Source organism: Lytechinus variegatus, chromosome 10 (genome assembly GCF_018143015.1).
Source record: "Lytechinus variegatus isolate NC3 chromosome 10, Lvar_3.0, whole genome shotgun sequence".
NCBI classification, from domain to species: domain Eukaryota; kingdom Metazoa; phylum Echinodermata; class Echinoidea; order Temnopleuroida; family Toxopneustidae; genus Lytechinus; species Lytechinus variegatus.
The window spans coordinates 6,810,868-6,827,788 of NC_054749.1; the positions used below are offsets into that span (position 1 = coordinate 6,810,868).

Sequence of the window (16,921 nt, forward strand, 5' to 3'; positions counted from 1 at the left end):
CACACACCGGTTAACAGACTGAACATTTTGAACAAACTAGAAAAGAAAAGGAGCATTTATCAAAAGTACAAATTAAATAGGGCATTTAATAAGAGGTTAAAATTGACGATCTTTTTATTATCAAAAGAAATAGAAGAGTTGAAAGGGGAAAAATCATATTTTGAAATGGATTATGCTATTTTAAAGAGAGCACTGGTTGAAGAGCGCTAAGTAAAGAAATCGGGCGCTCATAAAATAGTGGTTTTAAGGACAACTTACGTGATATTATGAAGAACAGGCACCTATGAGAACGCAATAGAGCATTCGTTAACACATAAATAAGGTCCTTCTCAGGTGAAATGGGCACAGAACACGTACGAGGGGCATTTTTGTGCGTAAAAAGGGCACCTTTTCAGTGCTTCAAACAGTGGGGGCATTGTGCTCTCGCCCGCTCCGCATGATCGCCTTCCCTGGTTGATGTAGATTTACCATCGTTTTAGTGCTATCGGGCCAACACAGCTCCATAAGTCGCACCGGGGCGGTGCTACACTGGCGGAGCAGAGGGATAAAGAAATGGGGAGAGAAAGAAGGGAGAAAGATCATGTACCTCTCAGAATTATTCATTGAAGAAAAAGCGGGCCACAGTTGAGCCACCCTCTGCCCCTCCCCCTCCCTTATCAAAATTCGCTGGCACCGCGCCCTGTAAAAGACCCCCACCACATTTTTTTTCAATCAAATCAATTTTCTTTTTTTTTCGAGATCATGACAATAAACTAATTACTATCATTGCATGCTTCAGCAGGTAGTCGGGCCCCAAATATGGGTGAAATCGCATCATCAGAAACCTAGCCTTGTACTGTTGCTATATACAAAGCCTTCACTCAAATTATAGGGTGAAGTTTACACTATTTAAACGAAAAAAATTGTACTACAAAATTTGGGTGAATGTTTGAGGAAATCCATTAATATTAAGAAAGTTATTAGAATTTAACGTTTTTCGATTTGTGATAAACGAACAGTTGCCCTATTTTTTATGTAATATAAAATGCATAAATTTCATTTTTTTAACGGTTCGTGATGACATGGGTTGTTTTAATTTCCTTTCATTAGGAGCGCGTGTGAAATGATTTGTGTATTGACTACTGAAGGAACAATTAGAGCCAATTTCACTTTTCTGAGAAAATGACATTTCATTGATTTTTTTTATCATTAGAAATAAAAAATAAAATAATTAAAATTCTATCAACTTTTTATTTTTATTTTTTGATAGTTTCTCCAAAACTTCGACAAAATTTTGTTTTATTCTTTCAGCTTTTTTACAATAAAGTTTTAGTCAAGGTGAACTTCCCTTTTAATGGTCTGAATGCGCAGCCTACAATGTCTTGCGTCTTGAAGACCCTCTCTGTATATAGCATTGAAACGGCAAGTTTCATTTGCACTAGTCCTGTGCAAAGACCCGCTTGTTGATCAACGTTTCAATCAGGGTCTGTGCATGCAGACTACGCTGAACGAGCCAGTTGCAGGTCAAAGGTTAGTGGGGAATCCCCAGCATCACGATCTGCATGCATCATATTCCCACTACTCTCACTGGGCTTGCGCCGCGCCCGCCGCCAGCTAGCTCCGAACACATACAGACAGCTCACAACATCAGTGGCGTTCGTTGCAACATTTTCCCCGACATTTTTATTTCTCTTTTATCGATTATTTGGGACGGAATCGCTGAAAGAAATTTATCCATATTGAGATTTTTTTCGCAGGTACGGACCTCAAATTTGTTACCATTAGGCCTTCATATAAAAAAGTGGCAGACGGTTTGACAGTAGCCAGGAGGAAATTGACAGTTTCCGAGAAAGATACCAAGGTAAGCTTGTTGTAACCGCACTGCGCACTGTCATAAAATTGGTTTCGATTGATCATTATGGTTATGGCAATTCCCTGATAAGTCTATGCAATGCAGGGTCAGTAATTAAGGAAATTAGCAAATGTTTGATGGGTGAGAACGACAGTGAAAATGACAGAAAGACAGCAATAATGTTATAATTATATGATATTAAAGAGCAGCAGCCAGGTTATTTCGATTAAGCGCCGGGTGTGAGACATATTTTTTGCATGTACGGTATGATGGGGTGACCATTATTTTTGCGCATATTTCTAAAATTTATATCACAAAGTTGATTTTCAGGCAAAATTCGCCCCGCTGCGTACGGGGGGTGGGGAGGGGGAGGCAGTTTTGAATTTCGAAAAGTTACATTTTTTACTAAATGTTTTCAAAAATTCACCATAAGTATGCACAAAATGCTTTTTAACTTTACAAAATGCAAAGGCGCCCAATATACAAGCTTGGTCGTTTTTAGTGTTTTTCACAAAAAATGTCCGCTTCCTGCCCCCTACCCCTGCTAAAAAAAGAAGGAAGATCAAGAAGGAGAAAAAAGAAGAAGATTGTAAGAAAGAGTGAAGGAAGAAAAAGAGGGAAAGAAGAAGGAAATGAAAAGGTGCAGGAAGAAGTAGGAGGCGACAAAGAATATCGGAGAAGGAGATGAAGAAATGCATCTCAAAACATCTTGAATTAGGGGTTCATTCACAAGTTTATTCTTCACGGCAAGTCATGTAACATGAAAGGAACGCGGTTCAAGACTTCATTCGAATTATGTTTGCATTGAATTATAACTACATTGTTTCTTGTCACTATTTACTTCAACTGCTAAACTCTTACCCCTCATAAAATTAGTCCTCTTTTGTGCCACCCCCGACACTATACTACCCGCCCAGCCCGCCAAAAAATATATAAGTACATAACCATGAAGTACTCAATAAAAACTACAGTATAAGATAATTTTCTGCAACTGGTATATGTATTGGAATCATATCGGTGGAATGCAAAGTTCGCATGATTAATGTTGTCTATATAGCTGCCGAGGATGCACCCAGTCATGGCGTCGTCTACTGCATCTCTGAGGCAACATGGAAGAAATTTAAACGTAGCACATGTTCAAACACACCCCGACCAACAGTACGATTTATCGCTTAGCAACGTACGTAGGAATGAAACCTTTGGAACAAGTGGGGTTGTATGGAGTCAGAAAAATCAAAGGATAATATCAAAGAAAGTTTGAGAAAAATCGGACAAATAATGAGAAAGTTATGAGTATTTGAATATTGCAATCACTAATGCCATGCAGATCCTCACATTGGCAATGCGACAAGGATGTCTGATGTCACATGTGAACAACTTTTCCTCTGAAAGACTATAAAATACCCTCAAAATGTTTCTTTTTGCTTTTTTCTTATGGTGATACAAACTCTTTATCCATGATGTATTCTTTAAAAAACTGTATTACATGCCCTCCTATAGAGAGAACACATGATCTACTGATAGTTGTGATAAAAGAGGCAATTTAAGTGAAATATATACTAAAGTAATGGGAAGAGTTGTTCGCAATTGACATCACACATTTTTGTCGCATTGCCAATTCGAGGATCTCCTTAGCATTAGTGATCACAATATAGAAATGCTCATAGTTTTCCAATTATTTGTCCGATTTTTCTCAAATTTTTGTTGATCCGTTTCTCTGATTTTTCTGTTTTCACACAAGCTATCTTGTTCCAAAGGTTTCATTCTCCTTTATTTTCGAGTACTTGTTTTGTCATCCCCGTCAAATGAAAAAGAACAACTAAGAATCCTGCCGAAAATTTCTTTTTGTCCCAAGTTTCAAGAGCTGACCAAAATTTGTAAATATGTTGTTTGTCCAGAATCAAGGACTCAAGTGTTGTTTTGATTCACAAATTTTCGACAAAGTCGACTTCTTTGCCCATTGACAATACATTTTACTCTGTTATGCCCGGCTCACTCTATGCGATTCGTTGCGATCCGATTTTCAAAGAAATCATAATAAAATTTGACATGAACATTCCAACCAATAAAATCTTAGCGATCCGAGATCAGAATAGTTGTAGGACTACTGAAATCGAAATTCAATGTAGGTAGAGCCTCAATGAAGGGAATAATGCAAATTCAATTCCAAATCGTAATGACGTCATCATCGACTGCGACTTCAAGCCGATTTGGACTTTACTCCATCAACAGGGCTTGCGGCAAAGCAAAATAACGTTTTCATCATTCCTAACATTATGCCGAACTTCAACCAAAGTGGTTTATGTTTTTGAAACTTTTTTATTTAATGCAAAATGTGATTTATTTAAAAAAAAAATATGTATCGGATCGCATAGTGTAAGGCGGGCTTTATTGAATCATCCTCTGAGCTGAACGAACTACTCCCTTATAATTATACAGTTACCGCGGTGGCAATTGACTGGCGCTATCATGGAAGTACATGATTTAAGGAAAGGGGTTCCACAAGTGGAGGTGCTACCACCCCTATGATTTTTAAGTAGTGTGAAGGGTGATGAGAAGAAATAGAAGAGGAGAATGGATCAGGAGGGGGAGAATTAACAACACTGTTAGAAATAATTTGAACAACGCTATTTACTATGTGAATCGCACAGTAGTTTAAACAGTTTAAACAAGGGTTTTAAAATCTTAGAAAACATGCTTAAATTATAGCTAATTAAATATCCAAATTTAAACTTTGTTGTGTGAGATTTTAAACACTTGTTTGAAATGGTTAAACAACTGCTGTGCGATTCACATAGTAAACAGCGTTGTTTAAATCATTTTACATTTTAAAATATTATCCAATTATTACACTGTCGCCCCACCCCGATTAGTTTCGCTTTCGTCTACAATTCTTGGGAATGATGATAATAACAGTACAGTTCTTAATACGCATAACACCTACAGGTCTCTATGCGTAAATGATCATGATCTTCAATCGAAAGTAGAGGTAAGCAGTTTATCTACACTTCCTCTGTGCCCTTAAACAAAAAGCTTAGTGATCGATCTCGAGACTATGATCGATTATTTTTTTAAAGACAAAAGACAAACTAAGTTCACTTTACGATTATGTTAATGAAGGTTTGAAAGTCCGTTCAAGGTCCTCATGATATGAAAGTGGAGAAAAGAATACAGCATTTTTTAAACAGTTAATACAATCAAATAGGAAAAACAGTATAATACAAAAATTAATTATAGATGGAAATATCACTACTAACGAAAAGGAAATTATTGAAGGAATAAAATCATTCTACAGGCAACTATATAAGGAAACAGATATTATAGAAGACAACACTTTAAATTTCTTTCCTGGTAACCTACCAAAATTAAATGATATACCAAAATTAAATGATACATCACAAAATTTATGTGAAGGAACAATCGTTGAAAGAGAATGTGTAGAGATATTGAAAGGTATGACACTCAACAAATCTCCAGGAAATGATGGTTTAAGTGTAGAATTTTATCAGAAATTTTGGTCAGTAATTGGAGATTTAGTACTTGCATCTTTTAATGAGGCTCTGCGATTGGGAGAATTATCAGCCTCTCAAAGACAAGCAGTTATTACCTTGATACACAAAGACGGCAAAGATCCAGAATTTATTAAAAACTACAGACCGATTTCGTTACTAAACGTAGATTACAAAATTTTATCTAAGGTACTTTCAAAGAGAATACAAGAAGTTTTACCGGAAATTGTAGGTTTTGATCAGCTGGGCTATGTTGGGGAAAGAAATATTGGAGAAGCAATCCGAATAATAGATGATATGATCTTTCATACTTCTTTCTATAGAGAAAGGGCTTTTTTGGTAGCCATTGACTTCGAAAAAGCGTTTGATTCTGTGTCACATTTATTTTTACATAAGGTACTAAAATCATTTAATTTTGGACCAAGGTTTCGCAAATATTTTTATACTAATACTGAAAGTTGTGTTATAAATGGATGCGCATCGACAGGTTACTTTAAGGTTGGAAGAGGAGTAAGGCAGGGAGATCCTCTTTCTCCATATCTGTTTGTTTTGTGTATTGAAATTTTAGCTCACATGATTAGGAATAATCATCAGGTAAAAGGGATCCGTTTTGGATATACAGAATTAAAACAAGTTTTGTACGCAGATTATATAACGCTTTTTATTAAAGACTTACCTTCATTTAAGGAGACTGAACGCATTTTTGAAGCATTCTATAAAATATCAGGATTAAAGATAAACAACGACAAGACGTTTATATTACTTTTAGGCCCACAGTTTTCCACTCATAACTTTCCTTTTGGGAAGCAAGTCGATATCGTTAAGATATTAGGAATTTATTTTTCGATACACGAAGATATCAAGGAAAAAATGAACTACAAAGAAATACTAAGTAAAATTAAAAAATTATTTAATTGGTGGAAGCAACGCGATTTAACATTAATGGGAAAAATTCAATTAATGAAAGTATATGGCTATTCCAAATTGATATATTTATCATCATTGATGCCAGTTCCAGAGTGGGTACATAGTGAGATTGAAGAAATAAGTTTTGATTTTTTATGGAAAGGTAGAAAAAAAATAAAAAATACCATAATAACTTTAGACTATTCGCAAGGGGGGCTCAAAATGATGAATTTCAGACTGTTTGTGAAAGCACAGAGAATAATGTGGATAAAAAGGCTTGTTACAGGAAAACAAGGTATTAATTGGAAAAAATACTTCAAATATTTGATGAGACCAATGGGAGGTAATTTGATTTTTTATTGTAACTATTGGGACAAGAGTGTGAATATTAAGCTACCTACCTTCTATCGAAGTTTAATAGAAACATGGACGGATATGAAAAATTATGTTAAAGCAGAAGAGAATTACAAGGGAAATGAAATTTTGTACAACAATAAATATATTCAGCTGGATGGCAAAACATTTGATGAAAATTTGTTTTTGAAAAACATATATCGACTTCACCATATTTGTGATGAAAAAGGGTTATTGAAAAAGGATGCTTATTTTATTTTAAAGGGTTTAAGTAAAGAAGAAATTATAAAAATTGGAAAAATATATTCAATAATTCCTCATGAATGGAAAAGAAATGTTCAGCCGGAAAGGAAGTCTATCCACTGTGGCCTCAGCCTAGAAATAGTATTTACAAAGAAAGTTTATAAATTTGAAGAAATAAATGCAAAAATGGTTTATAGAAGTCAAATTAGCAATAAGGTAGAAATTAGCTCTGCTTTTTATAACTTAATGGAAGTTTATAATATAACAGTTAAGGAAGTGGAAAAGATTTTTGTTCGACCAAGGTTGTGCACATTAGTTTGCAAATTGAGAGAGTTTCAGTTTAAATTATTGTATAGAATAGTCTATACGAACCATCATCTACACAGATTCAAACTTCGGATAAATGGGTTGTGTTCATATTGTAATACTTCAGAAGAAACATACCAACATGTATTTTTTGAATGTAATATAATTAAGACTGTGGGAGAAATGTGCTGATAAATTAAACTTACCGTTTCTTAGGAGAATATCTTGGAAACAAATTCATATTGGAATAAATGGGACTAATGTAAAAACAGAACAATTATTAAACCACATTATGATTTTGATAAAATTCATGATCTTCCATGGTAGGGAAAAGAGGTTACCTCCAAATGTAAAGGAAATTAGAGATAAATTAATTGAAAATAGAAAAGAAGAGAAACGGCTTGCAACGGAAAGGGGAACCTTGGCATTTCATTTAAGAAAATGGGAGCACTTTGACGAATCAGCCTCACAGTCTTCCACCACTTAGGTTTTTTTTTTTTTTTTTTATTACCATTATTATTATTCTTTATTTGTAGTTTATGGGGGTAGGGGGGTTAAGTGTAGCTAAGGGTCTGGTTTTAAGTTGTGTGTATGTTTTTTTATTAATATAACTTCCTCATTAATCAGTTTGATTGAAGAGTATGGAGAATTTTGAGTTTTATATACAGATTATAAGTTTATTTCCGTAATTTAGATTTTTGCTGTTGTACCCGGATTCTGTTCTGTATTTATCCCTTCGTGATTATAAGTTGTTAAAAAAATTTGAGCAGATTAATTTTAAGTTTACATTTGAAATTCATATACATTCCTTTTCTCACCATGTTAAAATGTTAATGTGTTAACTTGAAACAATTAAGTTTTAATGTCATGTTATATATATATATATATTTTTTTACATGTGATATGAGGAAGAAATAAATATGATTTAAAACAAAAAAAGAAAGTACTTTTTACTTTCTCTCTCTCTCACCCCTTAATCTCGAGGTATGCTTATACCTAAATCACCGTGAATCAGGGAAGACTCTCAGTTGTCATTGATAACTTAAAACTTGAATATGTATCGTATACTATAAACAAGGAAGTTGTTGAAGCGAAGTGTTCATCTATATTCCTTCCTGTTTAGAATTCTATACATGCGGTTATTTTCAGAAACTCCCACGCTTGCTCTCTATTCTTCATTTAAGTGCCTTGTAATTTAAGTTCCAACACTTGATACTTGAACGATGATTGGACAAGACATACCAGGTCGTCTTCTTTTTGAAATGATTTGTCATGAAATGTTGCACGCAGCAAAAAGAGGTTTTCTTTATCAGTATGGGAAAATTTATAGATATTTTCTATGCGGAACTCGGCAAAACCTGTTTAATGTTTCCGAGAGAAAAAATCACCGTAGTCATATTGGAAGCTTGTTTTGCCCTTTGAATTACTACTGCTATTGACATTTAATCATTTTATTTTCTAATCAAAGTATTTAATTTTCGAGATTCTTGTTTTCCAAACCTTGTGACTTAACTTTTACTGCCATCATCACTTTCTTGGAGATAGCCAGGACATCGGAACTGAAATCGAACTTCGAATAAGAGCAATTTTATTTGAATTTTATGAGGGTTCATAATTTGGAAGCACGCTTTCATCTGTTCCATTATTGTCTTTGAACTTTCAGGTGTATACCAATCATCGGAGTAGCCATGAAGTTAATGGTGATCTGCATAGTTGTCTACCTGAGCCTATGTGTGGGTCTACTTCCTCAGTGTACCAAAGGATCACCTACCTCGGGGATCAAGCCTTTCCCGAAGGAATGCATTTTCGTCAGTGATACCTTTATAGATTGTCGCCATCGGGACCTGAGGACCATACCTTCTGGTTTTCCAGAGACCGTCGAGACCCTTCTCCTCTCCTACAACTCCATCCATGTAATCACGAACGAATCGTTCCACGGCCTTGTAAACTTAGTCACCCTGGAGCTCCACCATAACAGCATCTCCAAGCTTCAATCAGATTTCTTCAAAGACCAGGCGAAGCTGCGGTACCTGTCGCTCAGTCATAACCAGATAGGAGATAAGCTTCCAGACGATGCCTTCGAGCATTTACCTGCTCTAGAGGTCCTTGATCTATCGTACATGAACCACGGTTTTACTGTACTTCCTCTAGCTCTGCAGCAGTTGATCCATTTGCGCTCGCTAAATGTTTCATCAAATCGCCTGCAGTCTGCAGGTTTCACACCCGGCGTTGCCTTTCCTGCTCTTCTGGAACTACGTCTTGGAAAAAACCAAATCCAATCATTACAGAATGAAGATTTCAAGGCATTGCTGAATTGTAATCTTGACTTTCTAGATCTGACCGAAAATCAGATTTCAGCTATCGATAGTGGCGTTTTTCACCCTATAGCATCGATTGCTGAACTTGATTTCTCAAAGGGACTTCGTCCTGCTGCAATACCCTCTTTAGCGGAAGCTCTTACAGACTACCAAGTCGATGCTCTCTACCTCAGAGAGATTGGGCTTGAAATATGGAACAGCAACAACTTCAAGTACTTGCGCAATTCGTCTCTTGAAAAGCTTGACATTTCGTTTAATAACATCACAACTTTGGATTCAGGATTTTCAGGACTCTCGAATATTTCATCTCTGATTATTCAGAGCAGTCATGTGGCTCACATTAGCAATACAGCATTTTCCGGTCTTGAGCTTGTAGTAACCCTTGATCTTAGTGGCAATGATATCGCAGCTATTACCGATGGAATGTTTTCTTCTCTATCCAACACGAGACTTAAGACACTTTACCTAGACAACAACAAGATAAAACGTATTGATGCTTCAGGAGGATTTACTGGCCTTTCTAATCTCCACTACCTGAAAATTTCGAAAAATAAGATTGAACAAAACTTCATTGGTGATGAATTCAAAGACCTTGATTCGCTAGAAGTTCTCGATATGGGGGTCAACCGTAATATTTCGTTATCGCCCGATGCTTTTCGACTATTGAAAAATCTCCAGACACTGTATCTCAATCTAGCCAACCTGAAAAATATAACTGTTGTCCCATCTCCTTTCAATAAATTATCCAGCCTTAAGAAACTTGATTTAAGCAACAACAACATGGCTGCACTTCACAAGGACACTCTTTCGAATTTGTCCAACCTCGAGACGGTATACCTCCAACACAATAACCTTTATAACATGTGGAATGAGACTGTTTACGTTCCATTCTTGAAATACCTTCGACGGCTCAAACACTTGAATCTGTGTTTCAACGGATTTCAAAATATCCCGAATGATTCCTTGAGTAGTCTGCCCGAACTTGAAACCCTTCTCCTGTGTCACAACAAGATATCACAACTCCAGGATGGCATCTTAGATGGCCTGCCACTGACTACGTTGGATCTTGGGTACAATGAGATTAACCTTATAAACCAGACGCTCATCGAACCCTTACAAGGATCACTTCAGATCCTGGCAGTCTCAGGAAATCCTTTTTCCTGCGGGTGTAATCTTCAGTGGTTCAGGAATTGGCTCGATGTGACCAAGGTTCATGTCAATGACAGCAGCCACATGAAATGCGCGTCGCCACCGGAAATGCGGGGGAAACTCGTCATGGACTTCCATCCCGAAAGTCTCAACTGTGACCATCTACTACCGTTTTACATCTGGATCATCATCGGCGTCGGGTCGGGTATGGTCTTCGTCATCGTCGGTCTGTCCGTAAAGTTCCGGTTCCACATCAACTACTGCTGGAACCTGGTCAATGCAAGGAGGAGAAAGTATCAGCGTATCAAAGGAGAGGATCGACCATTCCTGTATGATGCTTTTGTATCTTTCAGCAGCAAGGATGAGGATTGGGTAAGAATTTCTCCCCTCACCACATTACAAAATAGCTTCTCTCTGTAACTCTCCCGTTTTCCTACAACAGTGCTAGATTGAAACCAATATGCGAACGATCGAGTAAGTCACGTGAAATGAGTAAGAATGAAAAACTGAGTTCCATTACATCGGTGCTTGGTTGAGATTCACACAATTCTAGAAATCAATGGCGTTTACAGGTAGTGGCACATCTGGCCCTTTCCACCTCCCCCTTGATGGGTACTTTTTTTTGCTTGTCAACTTTTTCCTGCACAAAAGTGTCCTTCTCCCTTTGGAAAATTCTTGATCCGCCCCTTTCTATAAATAGCCTACGTTTACTGATATACGTTCGAATTCATCAAAATTGATTTTCAAAAGAATCATAGAACGTATAGATGTCTATTATAGTATAATTCTGAATCCGCTTGCATCTCCCCTTCCATTCATTTAGAAAAGAACACCTAAAGCATAACAGTCTGCAATATTTTTTTTTATTTGCTTCATAATCCGGTAGGTCAAAAATGAACTGGTTCAAAATCTTGAAGGTGAAAATGGCTTCCGGCTGTGTCTCCACGATCGCGACTTCATCTTGGGCAGGAAGATCCTCGACAGCATCGTCGAGGCCGTTGATAGCAGCCGTTTCACCCTCTGCATCATGTCGACCAACTACCTCGACAGCCACTGGTGCAAGATGGAACGGGAGTTCGCGATGGCCAACCTGATCGATCGCGATGTCCTCATCATCATCGCCCTCGGTGAGATCCCCGAGAAGAAACTCACCAAGTACTACAAGCTGCACAGGCTGATGATGAAGCGGACGTACCTGGCGTGGCCCGACGAACCGGGCGTCAGAAGAAACGATTTCTGGGTGAAGCTACGTACCGTGCTGAGGGAACCGGAATTACGCGTCAATAATAACGTCAGCATATAGCAAAGTCTGTAAACATTCTTAATAATCCAAGTAGACTTGATCATGTCCTTATTAGAAAATAAAAACACTTGTCAGCTGGACTTATTTTATCTTCTTCTTTTTTTTGCAACGTGTAACTTCTTCAGCCCGAATGATCTTTGACGACAAATTGTTGGTTACCAATGAGGGGGTCGGATCATTCAGAAAGCGCCGATACGAGGAATCTTTCAGATTTTCACATTTTTAAACTGCGACTGGGAGCGTCGCACTTTGGAAAACAATAAAAATAAGTCCAGCTCATAACTTAATTTTTTTGTCACTTTGTAGGCCTACATAATAAGCACATATCCGAGTAATTACAATGTATATTTAGGTCTGTGTGCTTATTAATTATTGTTTTTAGTGGCCCAGACATGGAGAAGTGTGTGCGCAGCGCTTTGTAGCCGAAAGTAAAAGGCGCTATATCAAATGACATTTGGATTGGATTGTGCTTACGAGCCGTCATGTTGTTGCACTGGCATCGCTTTTTTGGCATCATTAATTATCTGTTAAATTCACATCAATCCACAAAAATCAGTGCCGATATTGAGTTATTATTGTCTTTTCTTTTCATGATAATCGTGAAGGGGGTTAGAGCACTGAGTGTAGACCTACCACCTAGTGCACGTATTGACACATCGGATGAAGTTTCCCCATTTAAGATGTTACCATTGAGCCTAGATTTCTAACCGAAAAAATATTTGAGGTGATATACCTGTTAAATTCAAACGGAACTTCATATGAACGCTGTCATCCGAGAGAGAGAGGGGGGGGGGGGGGAGAAAAGTGGTAATGATTTTTAAATGTTCCATAATAATAAATTCTGCATTTCTATGAGCACGCAGATATCAAGGTGACTCGTTTCACGTGAAGCAGATCTAACAATATTTCTGCTACTAATCATTATTGTTGATAAGGAAATATCATTTTAGTGCAATATATAATTTAAGCATCATCTCTCATGATCTTGTTGACTTCATATTCTTGTCACATTATTATTTGGTTTTCAATTCAAAAGTATTGAAAATCTCTACGTCTACTCCCCAGAGACGACATAGTCATGAAATGAAGTTACATTTTGTATTATGTCGTACGTAATATTTAGAGCCGAAATACATTTTTCTGTAAACTCTCAATAAGACACAATCTTTCATTCTTATAGCACCGATTTAAACAACACTGCCAGCTTATGTACATTTTGTGTTCAATATTTCTATTAGAATAGTCATATTTATTGTTTGTTATTTGTAATATGTACTATTATATATATATATATATTACTCGGAAAGGAGTGTGTAAGACCCCATTTTAAATCTGACGCTGTATCCTGGTGAGTTTTAAACACGAACTCCCTATATGCGCCCGACCGTCATACCAACCCTGTGTATCAAAACATAGGTTTCCGGTGTCAGCTCATTCTCTTCTGGGGCTGGTGGGGTTTCCCCCACCCCCTTTTTTAGTGCAAGTTTTAACTGATTTCTTATTATAAATGTAATCATTATAATGCTTTAGCTAGTTTTTATTGTAAATGTTATATTACATTGAACCTTGATGTTATAGAGCTTATCTTGTCCGCAATCATGATCCCACTCCATTCAGAGTAAGACGATCTCTTTCCTTTTGAAATGTGATTTGAATATTTTGAGGGTGGAATTTACCACTTTTTTGGGGGGGTAAAGTGTTTAACGGGGGATGAAACATTTGAAACAAATAGGCTTGTGTCGAAACAGAAAATCAAAGAATAAGAACAAAGAAAGTTTGAGAAAAATCGGACAAATAATGAGATAATTATGAGCATGTGAATATTGCAATCACTAATGCTATGGAGATCATCCAATTGGCAATGCGACAAGAATGTGTGATGTCACTTTTGAACAACTCCCCATTACTTTAATATATATTTCACTTAAACTGCCTCTTTTGTCACATCTATCAGAAGGTCATGTGTTCTTTCTATAGGAAAGCATGCAATACAGATTTTTAAAGAATACATCATGGATGAAGAGTTTGTATCACCATAAGAAAAAACAGAAAGAGACATTTGGGAGGTATTTTGTATAGTCCATCACAGGAAAAGTTGTTCACTTGTGACATCACACATCCTTGTCGCATTGCCAATGGGAGGATCTCCATATAGCATCAGTGATTGCAATATTCAAATGCTCATAACTTTCTTATTATTTGTCTGATTTTTCTCAAACTTTCTTTGTTCTTATTCTTTGATTTTTCTGTTTAAACACAAACCTACTTGTTCCAAAGGTTTAATTTCCTTTAAAAGATGCCCAGTTCACTCCAGAAGAAGACATACGATATAATATGTAGACTTCACTCCAACAGGAGTGTTCCCTTGTATCACATAGAACCTATAGTACAAGAACCTTGTTGGTTTTAGATTTTTGTCTAGAGTTCATCGGTGATATACCCAGCGGCAGATCAAGAATTTACCAGCAAGTGGTGGGGTACAATTAAATCGCGCCAACTTTTTAATAAACTTTGTGATAAGCAAAAAAAAAAATATTCCAATTTCAATTTCATCATGGGTTGTGATTGGAGTGAAGAACCTTTTTGCCTTTATTTTTTAAAACTTTTTTCTATTATCTTGAAAAAGAAAATAAAGTTCCCCCTGGATCCGCGGGTTATTTCACTGGCGGATCCGGGGAGGGGGGGGGGGCAGCTTGTAAACTATAATTCAAATTTTTAATATTAGAATACCGTGTTTACCCAATTGTGCGCCCCTCCCCCTTGAAAGTGAGGACTTTTTGGGGGCTTGTCAAGTTTTCCACGGACGAAATTACCTTCAATTTTAGTGGAAACCCTTTTTTTGTATTTTCATCGGGAAATTGTGCCCCCTCCACTTTTGGAAAATCCCGAATCCGCCCCTGGGTTACTTCACAAAAGGTAGTATTCGCAAACACTACGCAGGCGCTATCTATTAGGCAGAGAATCTTTTGTCAAAAGCCTTTCAATGAAAAAAAAAACAGCCTTTGTCGAAAATCGATTAATCTAAAAAAAAAAAAAACAGAAGTGTTGGCCTTGATTCTGGATACTACAATTTGCAATCTGGTCTGTATCTTCGGATGATCTGGGCCCTGTTGTACAAAGAGTTACGATTGATCCGATCAATCGCAACTATGGACGGCCAGCAACGTCAACATCTCTTATGCATGTTTGTTCAAAATATTTTCCAGCTGTGATGTATATTCATGCATTCATTGTTTTCTTGAAAATTCACTGCGCTTCTCTTTGCATAAAAAGGACATTGTTCAAATTTTTCGTAGAAAAAAATTATGACACTGATGGATTTCCATAGAGTTACGATTGATCGGATCAATCAATGTTGTAACTCTTTGTACAACAGGGTCACGCTGTCCTTGTCCACCAACTTGTGACATAAATCTCTCACCTGTCCATTGTGATTTTGGCTTGTATTTTGAAAGGAATTGGTGTGTTGTAGAAAGCGTCCGCGTAGTGAGTGCAAAGACTCACTGACGATGCGCGAGCGTACTTTCTTTTAGATTTGAAATCAATGGATTTGTCATGTTGATTAAAGCAATCAATCAAAATAGGCTTGTGTATTGAACTAGAGTATTATTAGTATCGATTTGTGCAGGGACGTGAAGGCATGCCCCTCCCCCCCAGAAAAGAGATGGAAGCGGTAAAAAAGAAATTTGGTAGATGGGGTTGGGTTTGGGGGAGAAAGTTTCTTCTTTTTTAATGACTGAAAGGGAGAGAAAATGGCAAGGTGGATGAAGAAGGAAGATAAGATGAAAAAAAAGAAACATAAAAAAAATAAATTGACTTAAGGAAGAGAAAGTATGAACGAAGAAACTATTTTGAATATGGGACAGCGTAAAAAAAGAAAGGAAATGAGGACCAACAGATGTAAAGAAAATGTGACCACTGCCTTGAATATATAGGAAGAGAGTGAGTGCATGATTCTGTTGTGGATGGATGGGCAGACAGATAATTTACAGATGAAAGAAAGGGAAACCAACGGATAAGGCCGAAAAAGATAGTTAAACATTAATTAGATGGAGAACGAGCAAGCCCCTGAGAGGGGGTCGATGGAGAAAGATAAGAAAAGGTCGTACGGGCCTATTAACAACAGGAAGGCAACAGATATCAATTCGAGAAAACCCATTATTACGTTTTGTCTCTCCTGCACTGCAGATTGTGATTATATGCGCCGCTTTTCCGACGGCGGCGGCGTCATCAAATTTTAACCAAAGGTTAAGTTTTTGAAATGACAGCATAACTTATAAGCATATGGACCTAGTTCGTGAAACTTGGACATACGGTTAATCAAGTATTACTGAACATCCTGCCCGAGTTTCAGGTCTCATGATTAAGGTCAAAGGTCATTTAGGGTCAATGAACTTTGGCCATGTTGGGGGTATTTGTTGAATTACCATCGTAACTGACAGTTTATGGATTTAATTCATAAAACTTGGACATAGGAGTAATCAAGTATCGCTGAACACAATGTGCGAGGTCACACGACCAAGGTCAAAGGTCATTTAAGGTCGATGAACTTTGGCCATGTTGTAGGTAATTGTTGAATTGCCATCATAACTTTGAAAGTTTGTGGATATAGTTAATGAAATGTGGACATAGGGGTGATCCTGTATCATTGCTCATCTTGCACAAGTCGTAGGTATCTTGATCAAGCTCAAATGTAATTAAGGGTCAATGAACCTAGTAGCATGTTATATGAATGCTGTTTTTGTGAATGATTATTTCATAGTCATTTTCAGAGTTACTGCTGCTATGTTGAATCGCGTAGCGCATGTGTTTATTTTATTGCAGTCACCTCTGTGCATAGACGGATCCAGGGGGGCCGAGAAAAAAAAGGAAAGGAGTTGATAAAAAAGAAGAGGAGGAAGACGAGTTAATAAAAATATTAAAATGAGGGGAAGACTTGGAAAATCAAAATAATCTTTCATGTCACTATATTAAATTTTCGCTCCCGCTTCGCGCTCGCATG

At 37.0% G+C, this 16,921-nt stretch overlaps 1 protein-coding gene across 1 annotated transcript; it reads left to right on the forward strand.

Annotated features, from left to right (window-relative positions):
• Window positions 1-1,573: 1,573 nt before the first annotated feature.
• Window positions 1,574-13,489, forward strand: LOC121422461 (toll-like receptor 3). Its single transcript, XM_041617528.1, has 3 exons — window positions 1,574-1,840; window positions 8,813-10,988; window positions 11,503-13,489. The coding sequence occupies exons 2-3, from the start codon at window positions 8,838-8,840 to the stop codon at window positions 11,917-11,919; spliced, it is 2,568 nt and encodes an 855-aa protein (XP_041473462.1). The 5' UTR covers window positions 1,574-1,840; window positions 8,813-8,837; the 3' UTR covers window positions 11,920-13,489.
• The last annotated feature ends 3,432 nt before the right edge of the window (window positions 13,490-16,921 follow it).